Raw genomic sequence first — 27740 nt, 5'->3', positions numbered from 1 at the left:
AGGAGGAGGAGGAGAAAATAAACAAAAAACAAAAAATATAGCTTGTTTGAGGGAGCATTTCTCTCCCTCTCTTTCTTTCACTCATTCATTCATTCATTCTTTCCTCTTATAGACACTAATTTAAAACTAACTCTATGTAACCCTAAAATATATGTGCCTTGTTCCAATCATTTTTGAAGTTCGTGGCCTTTTTAATCTCATCTAGGGACTTCCAGGTTACCAAATCCTGGTCTGCTGTGCCCACAAGTGTCCATTTGTATTTTCCAAACCACTCATCTGCCCAAGGTGATGCTGCCAACAGGAATCCCCATAGGCAACTCAAACTCAGTGTGTCCATGGGAGAGTTCATCTTCCACCACTCCTCGTTCCCAGTTATTTATCACAACCATGACAAATACCATTCTCCTGAGGGCTGTGCATCATCCAGATGCCTCTCCTTCCTTCTCCAAGGACAGTTAATTGCCAAGGCCTGGCTGTTCTACATCCCTAGACACTCCCTGTTCTCAGGTGTCAGTAACTGACTGTGCAGCTGCTGCCACCACTCACCAAAACTGCTGCGCAAAGTTTGGAGGTTCCTGAAAAAAAAAAAACTGAAAATAGACTTCCACGACCCAGCCGTACCACTCCTGGGCATCTACCCTGAGCATCATAACCCAGGATATGATAAGGACACCTGCTCAGCCATGTTCATCTCTGCACTATTCACAATAGCCAAGCGATGGAAACAACCCAGATGCCCTACTGCAGATGAATGGATACAAAAAATGTGATATATATGTATATATATATATATATACATAATGGAATTGCACATAGCCAACAGACAAGATAAAATAATGGCATTTGCTGGGAAGTAGATGAAACTAGTGCAAATCACGTTAAGTGAGATAAGCCAAGACCAAAGGAACAAAAGGCACATGGTCTCCTTGATATGTGGATATTAGATCCAAACAGTACAAGAGCAATGACTCAATACTGGGATACTCAAGGTCACTGAGATGAACTTGGAGATATAAATATAACTACATAGACATATAAATCTATGATGGATTCTATGCTTTATAGACATGATATATAGATCGATATGTATCTATGACATACAAACTCTCAGCTTAATTATAATTGTGTTCTTAAATTTATGTGCCAGGGATTGCATATAGAGATTCCATTTTTAAATATCGTCTGTTAAACTGGACATTTGAAATACAATGTAAAAAAAATCAGTGTCAATGAAATCTTTTAATAAAAGAAAATTGCTGCACAGGCTACCAAGTGGAGTCTCTTCTCCTGCTCTATCCTTGCCAGTCCATTCCCTGCAACTTAGAACCTGCACGTGAAATCTGATTCTGTTGTCCTTTGCTTTAAGAACTATGAACTCTGTCATTACCACTCTGCAGCCTTCTTCTACTCCTCCTCGAAGTGCTGCATGCTGCTGTACCATAGAGCACGGAGTCTGCCACTCCCCAAGGAGCATGTGCTGTTCCCTCCTGTCCTGGCCTTCCCTCATCACCACTTGATGCTCACCTAGACCCCTGTCTTCCACCTACACCTACACACACACACACACACACACACACACACACACACACCACACATACCTTCCTCTCCCCAAACTCCTTATCCTTCTTAGCTCAGATATTACTTACCTCCCTTACCCATCAAAGGTCCATTGAGCCAAGACACAGAACAATAAAAAGGCAGTCACGATCCCTTCCCTGTAAAGCTCAGTCTTATAGAGACATTAAATGACTGATGACAAATAATCACAATATCCTAATGGCCTCTGGTACCCACCCTCTCTTAGGATCCCAGAATCAGTATCTACGATTCTCTGCTCTACCCACTCTGGGCCACAAGAATTGGCCACCCAAGCCTTATAGGTAGGACGATGTATATTGCCACAATGGGATCTGTCCCTTCCCATATGTTGAACAAATCCCCATCGATTAATGAAACGTCAATCAAAAATATCAGCTGAGCGAGTCAACACAGCTTAGCAGTGACCTATAAGGGGACATAGTGTGTGGGGAGGGAGATGGCATGGAGGGACAGGGTAGTCCTCAGCCTTCTCTTGTGTGGGATTGGCCAGTGGCTCCAAATCACAGGTAACATGCTTTAAACAAACACCTGACTGGTGCATGGCTTTCACATTGTACAGCTATTCCCAGCAGCCCTCTTTGCCTGCAGGATAAATACCTGCATGGTCAACAGTGTAACTAATTAGAGAGACTCCAGCGACTGGGACGGCCCCAGGAGGCCAGTCGCCAAGCTGTGCCCTTGGTCACTGGAATCTAAACAACAGAGAAGACAGGCAAGCACTGGGGACATGGCAGCCAAGAGAAGCCCAAGCACTCAGCAGTGTTCCATCCCCTGAGCTTTGCTCTCAGTTTCCCATTAGGGCCAGCCCTGAATCTGTGTGTGTAAACTACTGCCCTATTTCTTAATGTGTGTGGAATGGAAGGCATATGCAGAGAAACAAAAGAAAATCTGGAGCAGCAAACAGATAATCCCTTATGACAATGTCAGCGTGGGGAAAGGGTGACAAGATTTTCCCGAATACATAATACTAGAGACGGGCACTTATGAGCACCTGTTATGCATCAGATTCTAAATCTCCTAACACATAAAACCATTTAATTTTCACAACATCCCTCAGAGGTAAGCACCATCATTATCTCCATATATAGTTTAGAAAACAGAGGTTCAGGGAGACACAGATGCCTCCCCATAGCTGGGACCCAGCCTGTAAACCTGGCCAGAGCCCATGGCCTCTATGTAGAACCTGGAGAGGGAGGAACTGTGGCCCAGCCCCACATTGCCAGGGGGGTTCCAGCCTCCAGTGTCCACCAGGCCTGGGCATGTGATGTCAAAACAGGACTAAGAACTCCTTCTCTGGGTTAGGGGGCAGCCCACATTCCTGGCCAATTGTTGCTGTATAGTAATCATGGCCTAGTACCATCAGGCTTTTCTTTTTATCCAAAAGAAAGTCAAAATCCAAGTTTGTTTTTAAATTGGAGGTGAGAAAAGGAAGAGATTGTGTGAGGGAGAGCAAGGCAACCATAGCTGAGATGGACTCAAGAGGAAAAGGAAGTTGGGGCAAAGAAAAACGGGCTTGGTTGCAGTGGAGAGTTTCAGGTGAAGATGCTCAGAGAACCTAAAGCCTTGTGGGGCGGAAGCCCTTCACCAGGAGCACAGATAATAGAGAAGACTCCTGGGTCCCTTTGTGATCGGGCTGCCCCCACCTCAGCTCTCAGTTCTCACCTGGACAGGGCTGCAGATGGTGATGATAACAGACTTGTATCCTCTTCCTAGGACCACCCAAAAAGAATCTGGATTTTTAATGGTTAATTGAAGATAAGAGTCTCATGAATTTCCTACCTGGGATGGCTTTGAACTTCAATCCTCAGATCTCAGTTGCCTAAGTAGCTAGGATGACAGTATGAGACACCAGTGCCTGACAAATATTTTTGTTTATAAGAACATAAATTACCCTGGTGTAGGACCCCGCCTATACCAGCATAACTTCATCCCAACCAACAATATATGCAGCAACCTATTTCCAAATAATACCACATCTTCATTGTGTGAAGAGCAAAAGTGAAAGAGCAAATTAGTTAGGACCAAGGGTCCCAGGACAGCATCTCAGCTTAGTAAGGGGAAACCAGATGCAAAGGAGACATTGGTTTGGAACATTTTGCCTCTGCCCCTGCCTAGCCCCTTCCAGTTTCCATAACTTTCCCATGACCCTGGGGGGCAGATTTTCAGAAAGAACAGGTTAGGAAGTAACCAAAATGGAATGTTGTGAATCCTGAATGATAAAGTATCACCTTCCAAAACACCTAAGTGTAAATGGAGTGGCCAACCAGAGCAGAGCCCAGGGTATAAGAACTAGACTCAAAGCCACAGAGAAAAAAGCTACCTGGGAAAGAGTGAGGATGGACAATGTATAGAAAAAACAAAGCAGAGTATTTCTCTTCTGAATGAAGCTCTTCACACTCACCCTCCAATGGTCAAATTTCTGAGATAAGAACAAGAAGCTACAGTAGTAGAGACCTGTAGTAGAACCGAAACACCAGTAGGCATTGCCTGGGCATGCTACAACCAAAAGGGCCAAGAAAGGTCCATCCACCCCAAGCAATATCAGAAAATTCCCTGTCAAGAGGACACAACACTCCAACCCCAACAAGACTCTAAACAGTGCTTTCATTCCATCTAGAGAGAGAAAACCTAAACACAGAATTAAGGTGTGTTGTGACGTACCTTTGAAAAGCTGCTATAATCAAGCAATCATGCTAATCCTACAGGGACTACAAAAATGAATTTGATCTTAGTTCTCAGGACCTTCCAAAGGACCAGGAAAAAGAAAGATATGTGTGTACACACGTACACACACACACACACATAGACAGATAGATAGATACGGGTATATAGATATAGATATAGATATAGATACATCCTAGAAATAAGTAGGTTGTAATTGACTTAAGAACAGTATAAATGATATAGGGAGTCAAATGAAGGAGAGAATTCACTTTTGCCTGTAAAAAAGAATTCGAAATTGATGCTTGGTTGGTATCTGACCGCAGAATTGAGGGGGACATAGAATTCTGACAGATGGAGAGGTAACACCGAGTGATGGAGACGTTCTAAGCAGACAGAATAGTTTAAACAAAAGCGAGAAGAGGAAAAGCATAAGGTATTTCTGGATCAAGTCTGTGTACCAAGAGAATCTCATGTGTATTGTGGAGTCCTATGAGGAAAAAAAACAAACTGCAGTTTGAGGTCAGTGCCTAAAATCATTAGTTAGGAAAGGTGAGTAAACAGTCAAAATATGAAATACATGAACATGGAAGCAGGAACTTCCTGTTGGGTGGGGTTGAAGAGATCAAGAAGAAAGGTGACACTGATCAAGATACATGGTAGTCATAAACTGACATACGGAATTAAAATCCCTTTGTACAACTACTTAAAGAGAACAAAATATTAAATATGTTAAAAAGACCCCTTAGTTGGCAGGATGGAGTTGAGATGTAAATTCTTAAGCAACAAGGAGTGATTTAAGTGGCCAATTAAATAGTGCTTCTCTCCGAGTATCTAAGACAGATGCCTTAACACTCTATGTTTTCCCATCAGTGCCCTTCTCTCCTTTTGACTATCCTCAAGATTAGCTCAATATCAGCTTTAACAGGGCCGCTACCTTCTGGGCTCCTGGAATCCCATCAGCATCATAACTCTACTCCTTGAAAAAAATGTTTGAATCACAAAATCCTGGGTCAGACTCATTGGGACCCATTGGTTTTCAGTGGAAAAAAAAAACTCCCAGCTTTTTATTGTCAAGATTTGTCACACGTGGTCATACATGTCATTACTATGGAATGGAGCATAGGACCCAAAGTCCATTCTACAATGAGCCTGCAAGATTCAGATAGCATGCTCCATAGTGTGGGAGCCGTACAGCCCAAGACAGGCCACCAGCTTCTTTATGTTACAGCAGCTTCCTCACATACACACTAGATGTAATCACACTATCAAGCATGGGATCACTGTGATGACCAAATGAAATAATATAAAGCACTATGGCTAGATGACTAGGGCACAGTAAGTAATCTGTAGTTAGTAACTGATCTTTTCCCCCATTTTTGTTGTTGCTACGGGTATAAAACTACAGGTCTGCCATTCTTTGATTCATCTAGACTTCATGAATACATTAGATAATAAATTTCATCTACAAGCTACTCTCTAAAAAAATATTTAGTCAAGATGTGTGCTGCTTATGGCAGCTAAGATGTGTTTCCATGGCTACAGGGAACTCACAGTTCCAATTCAGGAATATGAATTCCAGTGGCTTAAGAAGGCAAGTTCCACCACAGAATTAGGTTCCATCTTACAGTATCAGGACTTCCTAAAAAATAAAATGGGTTAAAATCAAAATCACTTCTGCTTAATTCTCTGTGATTGCGAAAGTAACATCTTTTTACAGGAAAGGGACCATTTTTATAACAACTAATGCAGCACCAACTTAAATCTCATGGAAATTCGCTTGTATGAAAGGTTTCAACAAATCCATAGAAAAGACAAACATTTCTACAGGATAATGGAGAAAAAATGTGATTAATCTCATTTATTCTGACACAGATTCTAGTGTGTAGGCCAGGCTGGTCTCAAACTCATAATCTTTCTGCTCTGTCTTCTGAATGCTGGGATTTACAGGTATGAGTTACAGTACAGGTTTCAAAATCGTTCTTTTTTTTTTTCTCTTCTTTTTCTTAATTTTACCAGGGCTTGAAGTAAGGGCCTAGGTACTATTGCTTAGGTTTGTTTCATTTTAGGCTCGCACTCTACCACTTGAGCCACAGCTTCATGTCTGGCTTTGTGGTGGTTAATTGGAGATATGACATTTTACTTTGATTGGCTTTGAACTTTGATCCTCATATCTCAGCCTCCTGAGTAGTAATACAATTTTTTTTCTTTTTTTCTTTTTTTTGCCAGTCCTGGGCTTAAGCTCAGGGCCTGAGCACTGTCCTTGGATTTTTCTCAAGGCTAGAGCTCTACCACTCAAGCCTTAGCACCACTTCTGGCTTTTTCTAAGTACGTGGTACCGAGGAATCGAACCTGGGTATTCGTGCATGCTAGGCAAGCACTTTACCACTAGGCCAAACTCCTGGCCCCCTGAGTAGTAATGCAATTTTTAAAACTTGTTGCATCTACTAAATTAGCAAAGACTCTTCATTACAGAGAAGGGTATAAGAGCCCTATTACATCATTCTGAGAAATAAGATGGCTATATCTGTCACCCAAGAAACCCATGTCAAAGCCTGAACATGCACATATTATTCTGTCTCTATGCCAACATGCACCAACACAGACAAAAATACAATGAGCACTTGAGGTATGGTTTCTAAAACTCAAACTTGACTTTTAACTTACTTCCTAGCCAACAAACCTCAGGTCAGTTAATTATCTGCCTGTTTTTTATCTCAGTTTCTATCACTGTAAAGTGGAATGGCCTATTTGGAGGAATAATGGAGAATGTAAGACAAGCAAGGCAATGCACCAAGACCAGAGTATGGAATCAAATTATTAGCTCTAATTAGTTAGGAAAATAGGCAAGCTGAGCAAACCTGGTCCATCATTTGTTCTGGTTATTTATTTATTTATTTATTTTGTCAATCATGGGGTTTCAACTCAGAGCCTGGACAGTATCCTTGAGCTATTTTGCCAAAGGCTAGTGCTCCACCACTTTATGCTACAGCTCCACTTAAGGTTGTCTGGTGGTTAATCAGAGATAAGAATCCCAAACTACCATCTTTAGATCTCAGCTTCTTATATAGCTAGGATTATAGGCATGAACCACCAGTGTCGGGATTACCATTTGTTTTTATATATGAAGTTTTATTGGGGAAAAGTTATGTCTATCCATTTACATACTGTCTGCAGTTCCTTTTTCATCACAATGGCAGAGTTGCATATTTGAAATAATACATTATGTCTCACAAAATCTAAATTAGTTATTCTCTGGTCCTTTACAGAAAAGAAAAAAAAATCCAATCCTTGATCTAGAAGAACAACAGCTATCATGAAAAAATGATCTCCATCTATTGAATGAAGTTCCCCCAAAATTAAGTATTACTCTGTTTTGTTCAATTATAGACATACAAAAACTGGAAGTACATTTGCCAAAAGGTAACATCATTCTGAGTGAGGATAGTTACACATTTTATTTTTCTTTTCTGAGTTTAGAACTTAAAAATTTTTTGGTCAGTCCTGGGCTTGAGCTCAGGGCCTGAGCACTGTCCTTTGGATTTTCTCCAGGCCAGAGCTCTACCACTTGAGCCTCAGCACCACTTCTGGCTTTTTTCTATGTATGTGGTACTGAGGAATCAAACCTGGGTCTTTGTGCATGCTAGGCAAGCACTCTACCATTAGGCCAAACTCCCGGCCCAGAATTTAAAATTTTTTAATGACGAACCATTTCTATAGCAAGAAAAAACTGGAAGAAAGAAACTAAGAAAGAAAGGAGCTCTTTCATTGGGACACAAGAGATAACACATTAAAGGCAAAAGAAAATGAAAGGGCAATTGTAATTGGTGAGAGGAATATGGATTGGCACTCTACTCTGCTTTTTTTGTCTTCTCTCACAGATAAGAATGTGAACAATGGGATGAGGGGAAGGGAGACAGCAGGAAGAAAAAGTGATAACAGAATTGGTACATGCTGTGGAGAACAGCCAAGATCAATAATTCCTGAGGTAAGTAACTTGGTGAAGCTTTGAAACATCAACCAATCTGTGAACCCTGGAGTTACACAATCTAGCAAATGTAAACAGAAGTCATGGGCCACAACATCCCATCTCAAAGGCAACAGGACATGATTTAAGCATGTCCATCAAGCACTTATTGCTTGCCGGTTGGTGCCAACCATATACAAATACCACTGGGAAATGAGGTTATGTGATCTTATTCTATATAACAACACCTTATTCAGCACAGACCATATATGCACAGCATGTATTATAATGGAAATTTTAGAAGTGAAAATCCTCCTCATCTATTGATGTGACCGTGTTCAGTCCAAGCCCAGCTCATTCATTTCTCATATGTGTTGTGAGGAGGATAGAAAACAAACCTGCTATGCTGCCAATCATATGAAGGCATAGCACAGATAATTACATACAAGAGTTAATCCTCAATGATAATAAACTGTGATGCTTCAGGTTTATATATTTATTATACTGTATTTTATAATTATTTAAGAAAGCACTCCTACTTATTAAATAAAAAACATTTCAGAGTGTTCAGCTGGCTGGCTCGTAGTGGCTTCATGCCCCTGGGTTTACCAGGTCTTCTTAAAACATCAAGAAGAGCTAGGCACCAGTGGCTCACACCTATAATCCTAGCTACTCAGGAGGCTGAAATCTGAGGATCATGGTTCAAAGAAAGTCCATGAAACTCTTATCTTCAAGTAACTGCCAGAAAATCAGAAGTGGTGCTGCGGCTCAAGAGGTAAGTTGGTAGCCTAGTTCAAGCCCATGACTAAACAAACAAAAAAAAACAAACACAAAACATCAAGAAGAAATTGTCACAAAGCCAGGCATGATAGTGTGGAGTAAGCTCAAGTGCGAGGAAGGCAAGGTCGAAGGAGGAGGATCAAAATCCAAAGCTGGCCTTGGGCAACAACATAAGATTTCATCTGGAAAATGAAATGAAGCCAAAAGAAAAAAATCTAGAGGTGTAACTTAAATGGTATTTACCCAGCAAGCACACGGCCCTGAGTTCAGTTCCTAATACTATTTTGAGAGAGAGAGAGAGAGAGAGAGAGAGAGAGAGAGAGAGAGAGAGAGGGAGGGAGGGAGGGAGGGAGGGAGGGAGGGAGGGAGGGAGGGAGGGAGGGAGGGAGGGAGGGAGGGAGAGATCAGCTATGGCAAGTGTCTGATCTTTTTGTACCTCTGGATTTATACATACATACAGCCTAGGATGCTCCCATCTGCAACAAAACCACCTAATAACCCATTGTGCAGACTGCATCTTGCCATTAGGTGCTAAAAGTATTTATGCAGCATAGAGGGGCAAGGGATAATTTTTTACATTTTTTATTTTTTACTTTCTTATCAAGAGGAATCACAACGGGTTCTTAAATCACCTACAAACTGAGGAGGATATGGTTACACAGTCACAGTACCCCAGTGGCAAGGCGGGTGTCAGCGGGGTGAGTAGAGCTGTGTCTACAGTTAGAAGGTGGGAAGAGAACCACATACCATATCATCCTGCAGCTCCGTCAGGCATTTGGGATTTGGAAGGAGGAAAGCATGGTGGGGAGGATTGCCCCAAGCAGCATGTGGAAGAGAGAGAGAGGTTCATGGGGTTGGTGGGTGGTGCAACTCCAGCTATAAAGCAGAAACTGGGGCCAGACCCAGCATTTGGTACCCTGGAAGCAGCTTCTTCTGCAGTAAAATTTTGCTTAACATGAGCCATTTCAATAAACAGTGTGGCAATCCTAATGACTGAGGGATTCCTGCTGCCTAGGGAAGGAATGGCATGACTTGGGCATTATTTATGGCCTCTGACATATGCTCTTGCTTCTCAATGATCTCTTCTACTCGTCTGCCAGTTAGCCCTGCATGGGGTCCTAGCAATAAATCAGTACCAGCTCCATGGGAATCACCCGGGTCTCATCACCACTGGAAACATGGTCCCTATATGGACATTTTTTTTTGCAGATGTTCTTTCCATATCTTCCAAATCCCCCAAAACAGAGGCTGCAAAGTTCTCTGTGAAAAACACATTAGTAAATATTTTAGGTCCTGCTCCTCACATGGCCAGTGGCTGTCATCAACTTCAGCTCCTTGGTAGGTTGAAAAGCCACAGATAATTCATAAACAAATGGTACCGCTATGTTCGAAGAAAACTTGATGCACATACAGGGAAATTTGAATTTTGCAGGATTTTCACACATCATGAAGTATTGCTTCTCTTCTTCCCTCCACCCCCGTTTTCAAAATGGAGAACACATTCTGAGCTTGAGGGCTACTATTCTGGCCTGGGGACAGGAAACTAATCATGGTCCCCAAGTGGTCACATGTCACTGGCCACACATTTTTTTGTTTCAACTCCCAACCTCTCCTTCCTTCCCAGCTAGGCAGTGATATCCATAACTCAGTTTAATGATATCCATAACTCAGGTAAGGAAGGAGAAGCCTGCTGCCTGCTCATTCATTTACAGTGAGGGTTTTATCATCTGTTTCCTTGGCTAGCTCCTCGAGGGAGCCCATCTGCCTCAAGTCATGTGGAAAGCCAGGGTCATGCTCTGTCCCTTGGTAGTGTCACTATTGTTTGTACAGTTTAGTGGGCCACTCCTTAGAACCAGTAGGCTACTAGCACATGTCTGTCAACCCAAGGCTTGTGCCATCACCATGAGTTCTTATCGTCATTGGCAAAACGTGATATCAACTGCACTGCCTGGCCAGCCACAAGAAAAGGTAATTAACTCATTGATAGATGTTAGCCGCATTCATTTTTTATATGTGTTTAAACAGTGAAAAAAAAATGATCGAAGACCTAGTCCTGGGAGGAAATCACTGTGAATTCACCAGCTTAGTCATTTGTCCTTGGTGTCATGGGCTTGTTTGTGCCTTGAGCACTGAGTGTCTCCTCATTTCCAGTCTGTGAAATGTTTCCCTTTTCCTTCCCAACATACTGAACTTAATTTGTCCTTTATCTTCCATGACAGATACAGGAAGGAAATTTAAAATGTTTTTCCCTCTCTAAAAGAAAAATAAAAAGGTAACTATTTCAAACTGCTTTTTCACTGGAAGACATACTGTGTGTGTTTGGTAGCATAAAGCCTGCCAAAGACATCCACATCCTGATGTGAATGCTAGAGCATTGACGTACCTCAAACACTGTGAGGTGTTGCCTTCTATGGCAAAAGGGACTTCACAAGAGTGATGAGATGGGGAGATCATCCTAGACTGGTGATCTCCATGCAATCACAGGGGTCCTATAAGAGGGAGGCAGGAGGGCAGAGTCAGGGGCGATGTGACTACAGGCAGTAAGGATGGCTGGCTAAGGGGCCATCTGTTGGGGAATACAAGCAGCTAGTAGAAGCTGGGAAAAGAAAAGAAGCAGACCAAGGCACGAGAAAGGGTATCAATGTATGTGAAACAATGCACTGTCTATCTGATGAATATAATGTAACCCTTCTATTCATTACAATAAAAAAATAAATGAAAAAAAAAAAGAAAAGAAAAGAACTGGGGCCGGGAGTTTGGCCTAGTGGTTAAAGTGCTTGCCTAGCATGCATGAAGACCCAGGTTCAATTCCTCGGTACCACATACATAGAAAAAAGCTGGAAGTGGTGCTGAGGCTCAAGCAGTAGAGAAGCCTTGAGAAGTCCAAGGACAGTGCTCAGGCCCTGACCTCAGGACTGGCAAAAAAAAAAAAAAAAGAAAGAAAAGAAAAGAACCAGACTCCCCACCCCGCCCCCAGAGCCTATAGAGGGCATGTTGTGCTGGCAAAGCATGTCAGACTTCTACCCTCCCAGACTCTACACTTATTTTAAGCCACCACACCGGTGGCAATTTGTTACAGCAGCTCCAAGAGACTCATACCTGCAGGCTGCTGAACTTAGGACAGATAAGGAGAATGCATAGTGTCTAAGGCTGTCATTGGATATCATCACCACTAAATCACTCTTCCTCCCTAAAGTCTAAAACCACCACACATCGACCTAAGAGAGAGACATACGATGGAAGGTTGAAAGGGGTGAGTAGGCAGTCACAGAGCACTGCAGTCACATACAAAAAGCATTACCCGAGAGGCCTGCAAAGGATGATAGAAATGGAATGTGGCTTTATTTATAGCAAAGCCGGCCTCCCCTCTCAAGTATGTGACAGAAGTGCTGTTTTAAAGTTTTATTCTTCGAACTTGGCTTGCAGAACTTGGCTGCTTCTCAGAGCTGTGCTTTTGTATTACACTTAAAAATATAAGCAGCAGCCCCATGGTTAAATTGTAGGCAGAGGTGGTTACAGGCAAGTGAAACGCTGTTGGACGTGGAATGAGGCTGAAATGTTATTCATATTTAGGTAGTTGCTAAAGAAAAACAAATAAGAGGATAAAATAGCAAATGGATTGGGAAGGTTCCAAGCTAAGAATGTCTGAATATCCTGGCACCAACCAAGCTCTTAGGATAAGGGTGGCAGCCTTGCATAACTGATCAGACACCAGGATGGGGCTGTGGTTGAATGACAGAAATCGAAGGAAATATAGGCCTTGCTCATAGGAATCTCTCACTTTTCTTCTGTCCTTTAAGATGCGGAACTGGTCCAAAAACTCAGGTTAGGTGAGTCCAGGTATGTAGAAGTTGATGCCAAACTTGTCAGAAATACTAGACTAAGAGTTGTGAGCCCGTGCATGCCTTATGACCACTGAGTTTTAAATCTTCCTATTAAGACCAAGCATGAAGCTAAATAAGTAAATCATAGCACATTATCTACTTCATAAAATGTCATGCAATCTTTTAAACTGATGATGATCACAACGTATCATCTGGTACAGATCTACTACTTAATCAAGCACTGTAGTTCACACCCATGATCGTAGCTACTCGGGAATCCAAAATCTGAGGATTGTGGTTTTGAAGTGATCCTGGGTAAGAAAGTCCATAAGACTCTTATTTCCAGTTAATCACCAAAAAGCCAAAAATGGAGCTGTGGCTCAAGTGGTAGAGAGACAACCATGAGCAAAAAAGCTAAAGGACCATGCACAGGCCCTGAGTTTAAGCCTTACTACCAGCACAAAAACACAACCATAACAGTAAAAACAATAAATAACTACTTACTATATGATTGTCCACTAGGCTGACATACCACTAATACAAAGACTAGGGGAAATGGACCAAAATATTCATTATATTTATGTAGTAAGGATAAGTAAGATTTTTCCCCTCAACTTTATGCTTTTATTCTTGGAATTAAACGATTAATTTTTAAAAGGAAACAAAGATATTTTAAAGGAAAGGGAACCCTGAGGATTCCCTAGAGCCACAAAAAGGAAGGAAGAGATAGACGCATCCTACCTAAAATTTTCAGAGAGAAAGAGAGTGGCCCTGCCAATATCTTGACTTCATACATCAAATTCTCAGGACCAGGAGAATAAATTTTGAGTACGACAAGCCACAGATTGTGGTGACTTCTTACAGCACCCTATAAAGCTAATACAAGAAGCATTCAGAAACATCATACTAACAGGCAGATGGTTACTTCCTGAATGTCTGTAGACTGGAAAGGTCTCTGGAGCCAGGTAAGCTTTCTTCTGGTAAGGTCCCTCTCACATCAGGGTTGTTTACCTAGATGTAGTCCCTCTTGGAAAGCTTGATAGAATTCAGGCAGGTGAATAAATTTCATTCTGTGTCTATGGTGACATTATACTCCAGTGGCATTCTCTTGCTACTTACCATACTTAAAAACCCTGGCAATTAACCTCTGAGCCTTCTTTCTGGTCCTCAATTGAATCACATGTCTTTTGTGTTTTATAATGTACTGAAGTTTGCCTTTTGCTTCTTCATCTCTACTACTACCACCCAAAACCAATAAGATACCCTGGAAATATCTTTACTAGAGCATTTATAAGCAAACTACTTTGTATAGACAAATTCATCTTCTTTCAAAGCCAATGATTTGAGGTTCTATTATTGCCAATAACTAACTAGATTGTTTAGAATAGCCTTGCTACTGAGAGCAACTAGAAAGACTAAAAAATACTTTGAAGGCAGTGGAGAAGCATCATGATAGTAAACATTAATTCTCAAGAGCTGAGAGAAAGAAGACTAAGACTGTGAGTTCATCAACTGAAGCTACTTTTCCTGCCAAGGACATTCCCAGTTTCCTTCCTTTCTTTGTAGGAAAATTATAATCTTGATGCCAATTTCTTAAGCAAAAGACATAACTAAGACCTGGACAGTTTGCAGCACTTCTATGGAGCTGAAGGAATAGAAAGCACAAAGCAGAGTTCACCATGGAGGAGAGAGGGGTCTGAATGGACACCCAGGGTTTTATTTAGAATCAGAGGACTTCCTACAAGGAGTAGAGATGAGTTATCCCTAAGAAAAACTAAACTCAAATGATATATAATATCTTGTTTTGTTAAGGAAATCTATTTTAGCTGCCCAGCATTAAAAACAAAAATTAAATCATTTTGAGGAATAAGATGGTCCTCTTATCTCTGCAAGAATAGTTGTATAAACAATGTCCAGAAATCAACCAGAAAGTAGAAATTGTTGAGATAAACAAATAAAGATTTTGAAGTATCACATATGGACTTTATGATTTATGTGGTTAATAAATTAAATGACAAAACAGAGAAGTTTGACAAGAACCTGGAAGCCATAAAGAAGAATTAAATGGAAATTTTACAAGTTAAAAAAGCAATAACAAAGCCTGTAAATTCCAAGGAGCCAGATTAAACCAGATTATCTAATCTGTAGAAAAATCCATACACAATATCCACATTGGAGCACAAAACAACAAATATAGTAAAAACAGAAAAAAACACATTTGAAATCCAGAAAGGAAAGAGAACATCATAATAAAAGAAGAACACCAAGAAGACAGAAGAAACTAGGCATAAACAATAGTTAGGAGCTAGTGGCTGAGGCATTTTCAAGTACTAACCAAAGCAAAAGAGCTTTCAGCTCAAAGGAAAATAAATTCGAAAACAAAACCATGACTCATAGTAAAATTCCACACTAAAGTAAAAACTTTCACTTTCCCTTTCAACCACAGGAAAAAAAGAACAGCTTATATTTAAAAGAGCAACAGTAAACTCACAGCTAACTTAAATCCGCAATCCATTCCTGTCTCCCAAAACAATTGGTGCCAAGAAAAAGGAGCATCATCAAAGTGTGGCAAGAAGGAACTGACAGTCCAGAAGTCCACAGAATACAAAGCCTGAAGATGAAACAAAGACATTTTAGACAAATACAGAGAAAATTTATCTTCAGTAGAGTTTTGTACTAAGGGAAATTCTTCAGACAAAAGAAAATGATCTCAGATGTAAGCAGAGATACAGAAAAGAATGATCAGTGGGAAAGACAGCTTTTGAGAGAAGCCACATAATCAGTATATTTAACAAATAAAGCAAAAATGTTATTTAAAAATGACAAAATTGGGGCTGGTAGTTTGGCCTAGTGGTAGGGTGCTTGCCTAGCATGCACAAAAACCCAGGTTTGATTCCTCAGGACCACATAGAAAAAGCCAGAAGTGATGCTGTGGCTCAAGTGGTAGAGCTCTAGCCTTGAGAAAGTCCAAGGACAGAGGTCAGGCCCTGAGTTCAAGCCCCAGGACTGGCAAAAAAAGACCAAATCACTGGGCACAAGGGGCTCATATTAGCCACTACCTAGGTATCTGAGATCAGAAGGATCAAAAACAACTCCAAGTATAAAGTTCATGAACTCCATCTCCAAAATAACCATCAAAAAGACATAGCTCAAAGGGTATAGCTCCCCTCAGTGTGAACAAGAAAGCTAAATGAGAACATGAAGCCTGGAGTTCAAACTGAGTTTATATATTAGTATCCACATTTACTTATTAATATATCAGCATATATTAATATATAAAACAGGGCTTTAAAAAGACAAAATTCACTCTATATCCTAAAACAGCTGTAGCCACCTTCCTTTCCAAGTGAAATAACACCTCTACCAGAATTAAAGGCCTGTAAGCTATGATGTCATTTTAGATAAGAATCCTATCCTGCTGTAATTCTGTAGCTGGTTCTCCTTCAAGGGACATTTGATGTATTTCCAGTCTCCAGATATGATTACCACAGACTGGTCAATATTCTAGTAGAAAGGGCCTCTGTCAACTTCTGCACCTTGGCATATGGTTTAATTTTCTTTGCTGAAATTCATGTTCAGAGCTGAGATTACTGATCAGAAGCCTTAATACTTTCTTTTTAAAAAAAACTGTATTTTATTATCTTTAAGTAATTGAACAAAGGAGTTCAATATGTATGGGAAACCTAATATGATCTTTTTTTTAACCAGTCCTGGGGCTTGATCTCAGGGTCTGTACTCTGTCCTTGAGTGTTCTCAGGGCTAGCACTCTACCACTTGAGCCATAGCACCACTTGCAACTTTTTCTGTGTATGTGGTAACCAAGGACTCAAACCCAGGGCTTCATGCATGCTAGACAAGCACTCTACCACTAGGCCAAACTCCCGGCCTGCTAACATGATCTTTTAAAATTATATTCCTATTCTCTCATAATCCTAAAACATATTTGTTTTCCTTTTCTAGATACTAATTGTACCTATATACTCCATTCATATGCTCCAAAGCATTGAAATTCTATAAACCAATACCCATAGCGAGAGAGATGATCTGCCAAAATGAAAATCTTACACTTTTCTAAATGAAAGAAGGAAGAAAACTGGGGAGATGAAGTAAAGCCTTAAACACACCAAGGCTTTTCCAATTAGAATGTGACACTCATGAAACACTACATACACACTGAACTCTTCCTCACTGCCAAAAATAGCATTCCGATTCCACTGCTCTGGGCCTTCCTTTGCTGTCTCCTACCGACCAAGCAAATGGGATGGGAAGTTTCTCTTAGCCTAATTCTGGGAGGAAAGGAAAAACAGAATGGATTTTTCCCCTTCCCAAGGCAATTAAAAAAAAAAAACTTCAAAAGATGTAATGAAAAAATTCTTAAAATTCAGTCTGAACAATTAAGCTAGCTACCCCAAACATTCTCTGAAGTTAGTCCTTGGGAATTTTATTCAATTTGAAGAGAGAGAGAGAGAGAGAGAGAGAGAGAGAGAGAGAGAGAGAGAGAGAGAGAGAGAGAGAGAGAGAGAGAGGAAACTCTAAATACTTAAGACCCCCCAAAAAGCATTTGTTTTAAAAATTCTAACTTAACTGTTTTGGAAGTTTTATCTGAGTTAACTTTGTCAAGAATAGTAAAGAAGAAGTAAAGGAGACTATAAAAGAATACATTTATTTATCCTTGTAATATTTCTTTCTTTATTTGTTTTTATGCCAGTTCTGGGACTTAAGTGTTGTCCCTGAACTTTTGTGTTCAAAGTTAGTGTCCTATCACTTGAGCCACAGTTCCACTTCCTGCTACTGGGGGGTAACTGGGGATGGGAATCTCACAGACTTTTCTGCCTAGGCTGGTTTCAAGCCACAGTCCTCAGATCTCAGCCCCCTGAGCAGCCAGGATAAGCATGAGGCAATTTATTTCTGATTATGACATTCCTCGAATATAACAACTGAAGAATATTTCTGAGTTCACTCAACTTTGCTGGTGATGGAATTAAACTTAATTAACAATGGAAATAAATATAGATTGCCAGATAGGCTAATGATACAATCATCTCGCCAATACCACCACAAAGAGAGGAGAACACCAGAAAGTACTACACGTACATGATTCAAAACTTTGTCACAGACTTTCTGAGAACTCTGAAGTAGAATAACCTACTGAAAAGACCCCAAATGCTCTCTAGTGCTTTCAGTCAACACATCCTATTGATTCTACTTCCTGACGCCTCTCAAGCACACACTTCATCTAGATTACCACTGCCACCCAAGGACATGTTGTTTGTACACATTTAATTTCTAGAACATCTCCAAATTGCTTTGCTTTCTGATCTGTGATCCTACCATTTCTTACCAGGTTCCTGCTGAATTCCTTCTCTGGTGCTGAGCACATTGGATCAACACATTGGCTTTCCTGCTTCCAATCCTGAATCCCAAAGCAGTAAGACCTGAAGCTGGGCCCAGCCTCCAGGGCCCTAGCATGCATGAAGCCCTGGGTTCAATTCCTCGATACCACATACTCCGATAAAAAAGCTGGAAATGGTGCTGTGGTTCAAGTGGCAGGGAGCTAGCCTTGAACAAAAATGTGCCTAATTTTTTTTTTGTTTTGCCCAAGACGGGCAAAAAAAAATTGAAAACAATTTTTTTGGAAAGTCTTTATCAAAGAAATAAGAGCACCAAAGAGTAGAATAAAATTTTAGCATGACAAATGTAAGAAGGTGAGCTATACTAAGTTCCAAGGAATAAGTAAATATGTGAGCCATACCCCTCACCTAATAGCTGCATTCACTAGCTCAGTCAGTAGGTACTGAGCTCCAACAATATGGCCACAGTAGTCCAAGGCTGATAACAAGGGGACCTACGTGAATGCTACACACTAACTGGGGCTGGAAGGCTCTGAGCATACAGTAATAGCTTCAGTGAGAAATGCCAGGGAAGCTAACCCAGCTATATATATTTGCCATATATCGCGTTCTTTAATCTATAAAATAAGAGTATAGACTAGAAAATATCTAAGAAAGAATAACCAGAATCCCTTATTTCTAACACTAGGACCAGAGCTTGGTCTTTCTACATCTCGAGAGATGGACTCATAGTTAGGAAATAAAATATCCAATTCAAAACACCAACTTCCCCATCTAGGTACTAGACAGTGTAAAAGCTTTTCCAATTTAGTTTAGTACCAAATTGTTCTGAGAACAATCCAGACTGATTAAACAAAAATATCTTGGAGGGCCGGGAGTTTGGCTTAGTGGTAGAGTGCTTACCTAGCATGCACAAAGCCACAGGTTCAATTCCTCAGTACCACAAACATAGAAAAGCCAGAAATGGTGATGTGGCTCAAGTGGTAGCACTCTAGCCTTGACAAAGAAGGTAACAAATCTGACTATCCTCATGAATAATTAAGGTTCTCTCTTAAATAGATCTGTAATGTGACATTTTTCATATACACCTTTAATCCAAAATGTGAATATAAAAGGCTGAAATCCTAAATTAGAAAGTCTGTTCAACTCAATAAATAAATCATGCCTTGGCAAAGTACAACTATCTATAGTTAATGGCATAAAAAGGAAATAAGGAATGTTCTGGAAAGTGTGGGGTTGTGAAACATTCCCATCATTCTTCCTGTGTCAAAAGAGCTAAGGGCAATATTTTGTAGACATCTTTGAAAAAGCTAGAAGGGAGGTCACTGAATGTCTTACTACAAGGAAATGATCAATGCTTGAGATGAAGAACATGCTAATCGCTCTGATCTAATCATACACAATGTGTACGTATACTAAAACATCACACTGCATCCCATCCATATAGGTGACAATTAAAAATAAAAACAATACAAGTCACAATTTTATGACCATAACCATTATGTTTATTACTCAGAAGTTGTCCCCATGCTCTAGTTCTCTAGATTTGGCTCTTCAAACATTATCTATCTAAATAAGATAGCCCAAGCAAATATTTCACATTGCTAATGTCTATAACCAGGCAAGAGGAAGAAAACAAAAATAAAATTCAATTTTCCATATATATCTAGGAGAAGGTCTGTCTTTGTGGCTAATGAATAAATAATTGAATAACTAATTACTTAAACAGACATCCATAGAAAATGCTTTGAACTGACATTACCTTCAAGAGTCACCATTTGCCGACCACATCCCACAAGGGTTAAATTCTTAACGATTGTCAAGGGCTGAGCATACAGAGGAGAAAACTATTTAATTGTCCTCTAGTTCAAGTATGCCCATGGTTGACACAGGTTTTATGTCAGTTTAATTTTGGTTTTAAATGACTCAAGGCCCAAGACCTATGTTGCACAGTTAATGTGCATTGTTTTTCTAATAGGCTAAACAAATTTAGTCAATGAATATAGCACATTACAAGAATATGCACTGACAGGAATATGTCACAATGAACATATGACATTTCTGAACCAGTGCTATTACTTTAAAGAAATACAATGGTTAAGTTTGTTTTTAAATTAAAGAGAGAGAAGAGAGAGAAAAAGAGAGAGGGAGTGAGAAACAGAGAAAGAGAAACAAAAAGAAGAGGAAGAGAAAAAGAGGAATGGGGAGAGAAAACTAAATTCCCCTCTTAACACTCAAAAAATAAAATTCAACTTCCTACAAACCCACTGGACAGTTTTCCTTCAACCTAACAGCAAACAGTCTAGTAGAAATGTGTTTAAAAGTCAATGATCTTTACATGTGCTATTAACCTTTAGTAATCCATGCATTTATAGCCCATAAGGTAAAAATATTTGTAGTCTCTTTTATCTTAAAAGGCAATTTACTATATAAACTTACTTTGATCAACTTAGTAAAAGCACCAAAATTTATACGTCTTATAATTTATTTCTTCTCCAAGTGTTCCTATTTCTATAAGACCCAAAGATAAAGATAGTGTTCAATGTGAATCATGTTATCAGATGCACCATTCATTTGATCTAAATGAGTAGCCCTCCTCCCTGAATTTTCTTTTCTTTTTTTTCACTTTTTATTTTAATTTTCACTAGTTGTACAAAGGGGTTCCAATTCAATAAATCATATTCTTCTTATAATAAAAAACTGGCACTTATAGAAGTAATTAATGCAAAGTCATACTGATAATATATGGCTGAGCTGCACATTTTGAAGTGGAGAGGTGTAGATTAAGAGACTTGTTCAGCTTCTTTGCTTGCCTAGCTGGTCCTCTACTACTTGAACTATGCCTCCAGCCTTGCTTGTTGTTTATTTTGGAAACTGAGTATTTCAAACTTTTCAGCTCACGCTGGCTTCAAACTGCCTTCCTCCAGATCTCAGCCTCCTGAATGCTAAGAATACATGCCTGAACCACAGGCACCTAGTTCCTCTTTGCTTTTAGTTCTTTTGCAGCTAGGCTCTCTTCTTTTTGCCTGGGCTAGGCTTGGAGTCGAGATCCTTCTATCTATGCCTTTGTCATAACTGGGATTGTAAATAAGCCATCATGCCCAGCCTGTTTTTTTGAGAAGGAATCTTGCTAACTTTTTGCCTGAGCTGTTCTCACATCTCAATCTCCCTGAACTTTGCTGCCTGAATAGCTTTGATTATAGACATCAGTAACTATACCTTATCTAGGGTTGAAATCTTAACCCAGGTCCACATCAAAATTCATGCTCCTGCTAGGCTGCCACAGGGTCTTTTAGTTTGATGTGAAATGGTGATGGGTAAGTCTTTTCTATTATTCTAAATGGTTCATCAATTGATTAGCCCTGTTAATCTATTGCTTCTTTCATACAATTTAATAAGCATCTCTCAGTAATTGGCTATCTCATCATTCTTTTGCAAAGAAAAGAATTACAGTTTTAGACTCAAACCAAGAATAACAGTAAGAGCTATCTATTACAAAAAGCAGAGAAAAATAGCACTATTGATCATTCACAATATGCAGTTCAATACCATCACTGTAATTAGCATACACTGAACCCAGGGCTGCAGAGTGCACCAAACCAGCAGAGAAGTCAAATACTTCATGAAATGAACAAACATTAACCCTGTTCCTTATTAATAGGTAACATCATTAGGTTAATTTTTCATAAGCATGTAATGTAATTACTCCAATACCCATGTGTGCAAAAATACATTGATATGCTTTGTTTCTTTCCTTCAAAACATTCTTATTCAAAATGATCCTATTTGAGTTATAGTGATAACATCTTCTTATCACCCAATAACAAAACCCTAGTCATTTTTGGCCCCCAACTTGCCTCTTAACTCCATAGTCACTCCATTTTCAGACCTATCACTCTTTCGTTAGTCCCTCTTCACCCTGTAGGGTATCAATGCCCTCCTCCCCTAAGTCACAGATGCAGCAATGTTTTCCCAGCAACTTCTATCCCATCATGCACCAACCCATTTGACACTCCAGGCCAAGTCTCCTAGTCTCAAGCAGACACTTTCTTCACAAGTCTTAACAAACAAGTCTTTCATGAAGAAAATGCCTATGATTCAATCCTCTTAACATCTGGCTTAACAACGATGTTTCTCCTGCCATAGTCTTACCTCTACTAACCAATTTCACAAAACGCATTGTATGCCCATACCAGTGGACTCTGGGGGCCGTTCCCCTTTCTTCTTTCAGTGCTTTTGCTGAATTGATTTCATCACTTGGAATGGTCTTGGCCTCTGCTCTCTACATACATTTCCAACCAAGTCCAAGGCCACGGCTGCCCAAGTCACCAGGACCTCTGAACCTGAAGACTTTGCCTCCCCTTCCAAGGCTATGTGATGCCTCTGGAAATCAACGCTTGAGCCCTATTGCAGCTATTTTTGAGCATCTTCTACCTCCTAACCAACTACAAGCATGGCATGCAGAGACGCTTCTGTCTCTCCTCCAACATCTAGCTTTACCTCATGCATCTGGTGAGTTCATTGAACTTTCCGTTAGGAAGTCTTACACAGTTGTATGAAAACCTTTACACTGAAGGAGAATATATTCCCCACTGCATTGCTCAGGCAAACTGAAGGTTTACACAAACCTTAGTGGCGTAAAATGTATCAAGCTCTCAGGGCCAAGTTTTCCAGTAGGAAACCTAAGTTCTTTGGATTTTAGAATCAGCCAACAAGAGGGCATGAATAAATGTTCCTGTTGGTGGAGGCAGTTTAGGAGAAAACATGTCTGGGGCTTGTGTCCAGCATCAGTTAGCCTGACTCAGAGCACATCACCCCAGGAAGCACCCAGTATCTGTGGAAAAATCTTACCTTGCAGTAGACAATCATATTGGGAGAACTATCTTCTGGGTCAGCAATCCCCACTGCTCTTTGATCTCCGGATCCCTGAGCCATCCTGAGTATCTCTTTCAGTCTGAAACAAAAAAAGGAATACACCATTAAGTCGCAAAGGCATTGTCGTTTTTATGTCACTGTGAAATACAAAGATCTAAGCACCTTTTGGATTCTTTGTTTGGGCCACACAAGAATATCAACTCAAGATTAAGTGTTTGCTAGGCAGGGCCTTTCACCATCTGATCTATGACTCCAGTCCTTTTGCTTCTGTTCTTTTTTTAAATTGCATTTTATTGTCAGGGTAATGGATAGAGGGGGTAATTTATTTCTCGAAACTTGATACTCTTTCCCATGGTTTTCTCCCACTTTCCTTTCCCTCACCCCCTCCCAAACATCATGCTTCCCCTTCCCTTCCCTATTTAAATAAACAAATAAACATATATATATATATATATATATATAAAATATACCAGGTACCAAAGTCAGATACAGTACCACATGAGATAAACCAAAGGGAAAAAAAGAAGAAAAGAAATAACTTCACACATCATACATTAAAAACAACAATCCCGAAGATAAACCTCTTGTTTAGCCTTCGCTTTTGCCCCAAATGGCTAAGTTCTCAATTCTCCTACCCAAGGTTCCCCTGTTTCTGGGATTATTGTGTGACTACCATGCTCAGCAAAAACTTATGTGTCTTCTAATAGGTGCAATCGAAATAAAACAATGTAATTTCTTATTTTTATTATTCATTGAAAAGATTTGTTTTTAAAGCTATGGCATGGCTTGACTGGTAGTGTACCTATCTAGTAAGTGTGAGATCATGAGTTGAACTGTTCGTACTTCAAAACAATTAAACTCAGGAGATAACTGTGGTTTCGCTGCCTGCTTCTATTCTTCTAGTCACAAGGCAACACCCTTAGCCCTTCTTTTTACCCTTAAGTAATATGCCTTACATCCTCAACCTTATCTCCTCAAAACAGATAGTGGCATCATTTTGATGCTGATTTTGTCTCATCAAAGTTCATTTTCTGATTAAAGCACTATGCATTAGGATGCAAGTATATCATTGTAGAATGAAAACCAAGACCCCAAAGTAATACTTTAGTTTTTTGGTCTGTCATTGGACTTGAACTCTGGGCCTGGGCATTGTCCTTGAGCTCTTCAGCTCAAAAGCTACTGCCCTCGCCCTTGAGCAACAGCACCACTTCCGGTTTTCTGGTGATTAATTGGAGATAAGAGCCTCACAGTCCTTAATGCCCGGGATGGCTCTGAATCACAATCCTCAGATCTCAGCCTCGTAGGTAGCTAGGATTACAGGCGTGAGTCATCACACCCAGCCAAGAAATAATACTTTATATCCATGGAAATGACTGTAACAAAACATAAAAATTAAAATACCAAAAAAATTGGCCAGGACATGGGGAAATGAGATCCTTTGTACATTACTGATAGGAATATGAAATGGTATAGTCACAATAAAAGCCCAATTGTTCCTCAAAAAGATAAACAGAGTTTTTTTTTCCAGCGGAAGATGACCACGGTTCAGTGTGAGTCTTTCTGAGCTCTTACTAAGATACCCAAGAAGACAGCGTGGAGCGGCACCAGTCGCTCAGAGCCGCTAGGGAGACAAAGCCTAACACCACCCCCCCCCCACCCGCCCCGCACCTGAGCAGACAGTGCTTCTCAGCAGTGCAGACCTGCCAGCTCCAGACAGAGCCAGACAGAGCCTGCACGATCCAAGAGCCGTCACCCAGCCATGGCTCGGACCTGCCAGCTTCATGGAACCAGAAAACCCAGCAATTTGTGAGTAACTCCATGGACACAGTTCCATTTCTGCTTGCAGAAAGGCACTGGGAAGGAATTCCCTCCCCTACTAGCTGACAGGTGGAATTTCAATATCAAACTTTAGACTCTATTACAGAGCTATAGTGACCAAATCAGTTTGGTACTGGCACAAGAACAGGCCTGAAGACCAATGGAATAGAACTGAGGACCCAGATATTAACCCACAGACCTATAGCCACCTAATCTTTGATAAGGGGGCCAAAAAAATAGAGTGGAAGAAAGACAGCCTCTTCAACAAGTGGTGCTGAAAGAACTGGTTAAGCACCTGCAGAAAACTAAAGTTGGATCCTTTTTTGTCACCCTGCACCAGGATTAACTCCAAATGGGTCAAAGACCTGGAGGTAAAAGCAGATACACTGAAAACTTTACAAGAAGGAATAGGAGATGCACTAGGTCTCCTTGGCACAGGTTGAAACTTTCTTAATAAGAACTCACAAACAAAAAATCAGAGAAAGTCTGGACACGTGGGACTGCATTAAACTTCAGAGCTTCTGTATGGCAAAAGACATAGCTAGCAAACTAACTAGAAAGCCCACAAAGTGGGAGAAGATCTTCACTAATCATATAACAAAGACCTCATATCTAAAATATATCAACAGCTCAAAAAATTGAATCACTCCACAACTAATCTCCAAAGAAACAACCATCCCATTAAAAGATGGGCTAAAGACTTAAAGAGAGTCTTCTCTGAAGAAGAAATAAGAATGGCCTGTAGACACATGAAGAAATGCTCGACATCTCTGGCCATAAAAGAAATTCAAATCAAAACAACTCTAAGATTCCACCTCACTCCAGTTAGAATGGCCAGGATCAAGAAATCTAATAACAACAGATGCTGGAAGGGGTGTGGCCAGGGGGGATCACTACTACACTGTTGGTGGGAGTGTAAACTTGTTCAACCACTATGGAAAGCAGTATGGCGGTTCCTCAAAAGATTAAACATAGAGCTCCCCTATGACCCAGTAATTCCACTCTTTGGCCATTTACCCAATCGTCCAGAAACAAGGACATACTAAATCCACTAGCACAACGATGTTCATTGTATTACTATTTACCATAGCAAAGATATGGAACCAACCCAGATGTCCCTCATTTGATGAGTGGATCAACAAGATGTGATATTTATACACAATGGAATTCTATGCTGCTGTCAGAGAGAATGACATCGCCCCATTTGTAAGGAAATGAAAACGCTTAGAAAAAATCATATTAAATGAAGTAAGCCAGACTCAAAGGAACATAGGCTCCATGGTTTCCCTCATTTGTCATAATCATTAGAAACCTTGAGGCTCTGCTAGCAGAGATTTACAATAGAGCAAAACCTAGACACATAAGGCCATATCGGATGATGCTAAATGAGAGGACCTCCAGGATATGGAAACAAAAGTGATGTAATGAGTGATTGTTGTCCTTAATGTACTATGTTATCTCTCATCTCTTTTGCTGTCCATTGGTTATCTCATATTGTTACAGTATTTTTACCTTGTTATCTGATATATTGTATATATGCTTGTTTGGTTATTTTAAATTGGATAAGGAAGGGGTGAAAACAAGATGAGGGGCGGGGGTGGAGGGAGGGAAATGGGGACCAAGACATGAGAAATGGTATAGCTCAGTTATAGAGCACTAGCCAGTGAGTGAAAGTATCAAGTACCAAGTTCAAGTTTCAGTCTCAGGCCTACAGAAACACAAAAATCTTTTTTAAAAGAAACTTCAGACACACTAGGGTGCATACAAATATTATGCTAAGTTTAAGGAAACAGATGAAAGGTCTGTATATTGTGAGTCTTTTTATCTCAATATCCAGAACAGGTAAATTCACAGGGACAGGAAAAAAATAGCAGCTACCAGCAGCTGGGGAGCACAGGGGTTGGTTACAGTGACCCTAGTGGATAACGGGGTCTCCCTTAGAGATGATGAAAAGATTTTGAAACTAAATAGATGTGAGCATTTTAGAGTCCTATGAGTGTACTAAAGGCCACTGAAGATGGTTAATTTGATATTAAGTGCATTTCAGCTCAGTCAAGAAGATTGAGTATGATTAATTTGGCCTTTTAAAAATCTTGGCAGAATAACAGTAAGAGAATTTCAATTGTGTGGAATTTCTGAGTAATGAAGCAAGTTCAGTTCTTGGGAGTGACCCCATCCTTGCTGGGTGACCTTGAGAAGTTAAATAGCCCACTGGGATCTCTTGGCTAATTTCCCTTCAAAATGAACCTACTGAGAGCGTAGGGAGGGGATGCTTAGAACTCTAGTCTTCTTTACTCCATCAGCAAACTGTGAATCCCACAGCCCACAGAGAACCTGCCAAGTAGGGGTCAAATAGGCTGAGCTGAGAAAGAAAGTACACTATAAAGCCATAAAAGTCTTTTACAAATGTTATCACTAATCTAACAGCCTGCCAGAGTTAGCTGCACAAATTTCACAGGTTTTTCAACAAGGAAACTTTCGTAAGTACTTAAGTACTTAGCCAAAAAAGACCATCCATTCAAAAGAAAAATCAGAAAACATTCAATTATAAAAAGTTGTACCAAAGGTCAGTTCATCAAAGCAAGTTTGGATAGAAATGGGGGAGAGACATGGATGTCTCAAAGAATGCAAGTGGCTCATGCCTAAAATCCTAGCTGGTCAGGAAGCTGAAATCTGAGGATCATGGTCTGAAGTCAGCCTGGGCAAGAACATCTGTGAGACACTTTTTAAAAACATTTATTTATTGTTATTGTAATGGTGATATAGAGAGGTATTACAATTAGGTAAGTCAGATAAAGGGTACATTTCTTTTCAACAATACTACCCCTTCCCTTACTCTCTCCCAGTTTTTCTCTCCCATCCCCA

At 40.2% G+C, this 27740-nt stretch overlaps 1 protein-coding gene across 4 annotated transcripts in view; it reads right to left on the bottom strand.

The window, feature by feature from the left end:
* Rgs6 (regulator of G protein signaling 6) overlaps positions 1–27740 on the bottom strand; it is a 430841-nt gene that overhangs the window by 379299 nt on the left and 23802 nt on the right. For all 4 annotated transcript variants that reach the window (XM_090344405.1, XM_090344408.1, XM_090344407.1 and 1 more), the window contains exon 2: positions 23034–23136. In XM_090344405.1, coding sequence (XP_090200531.1) covers positions 23034–23117 — 84 coding nt within the window. In that variant the 5' untranslated portion in view covers positions 23118–23136. The remainder of the gene's footprint in view (positions 1–23033; positions 23137–27740) is intronic.

This window comes from Megascapheus bottae, chromosome 14 (assembly GCF_031878675.1).
Source record: "Megascapheus bottae isolate mThoBot1 chromosome 14, mThoBot2.hap1, whole genome shotgun sequence".
NCBI lineage: Eukaryota > Metazoa > Chordata > Mammalia > Rodentia > Geomyidae > Megascapheus > Megascapheus bottae.
The sequence above is the reverse complement of the archived record's forward strand: the minus strand, read 5'-3'. Positions and strand labels throughout refer to the sequence as shown.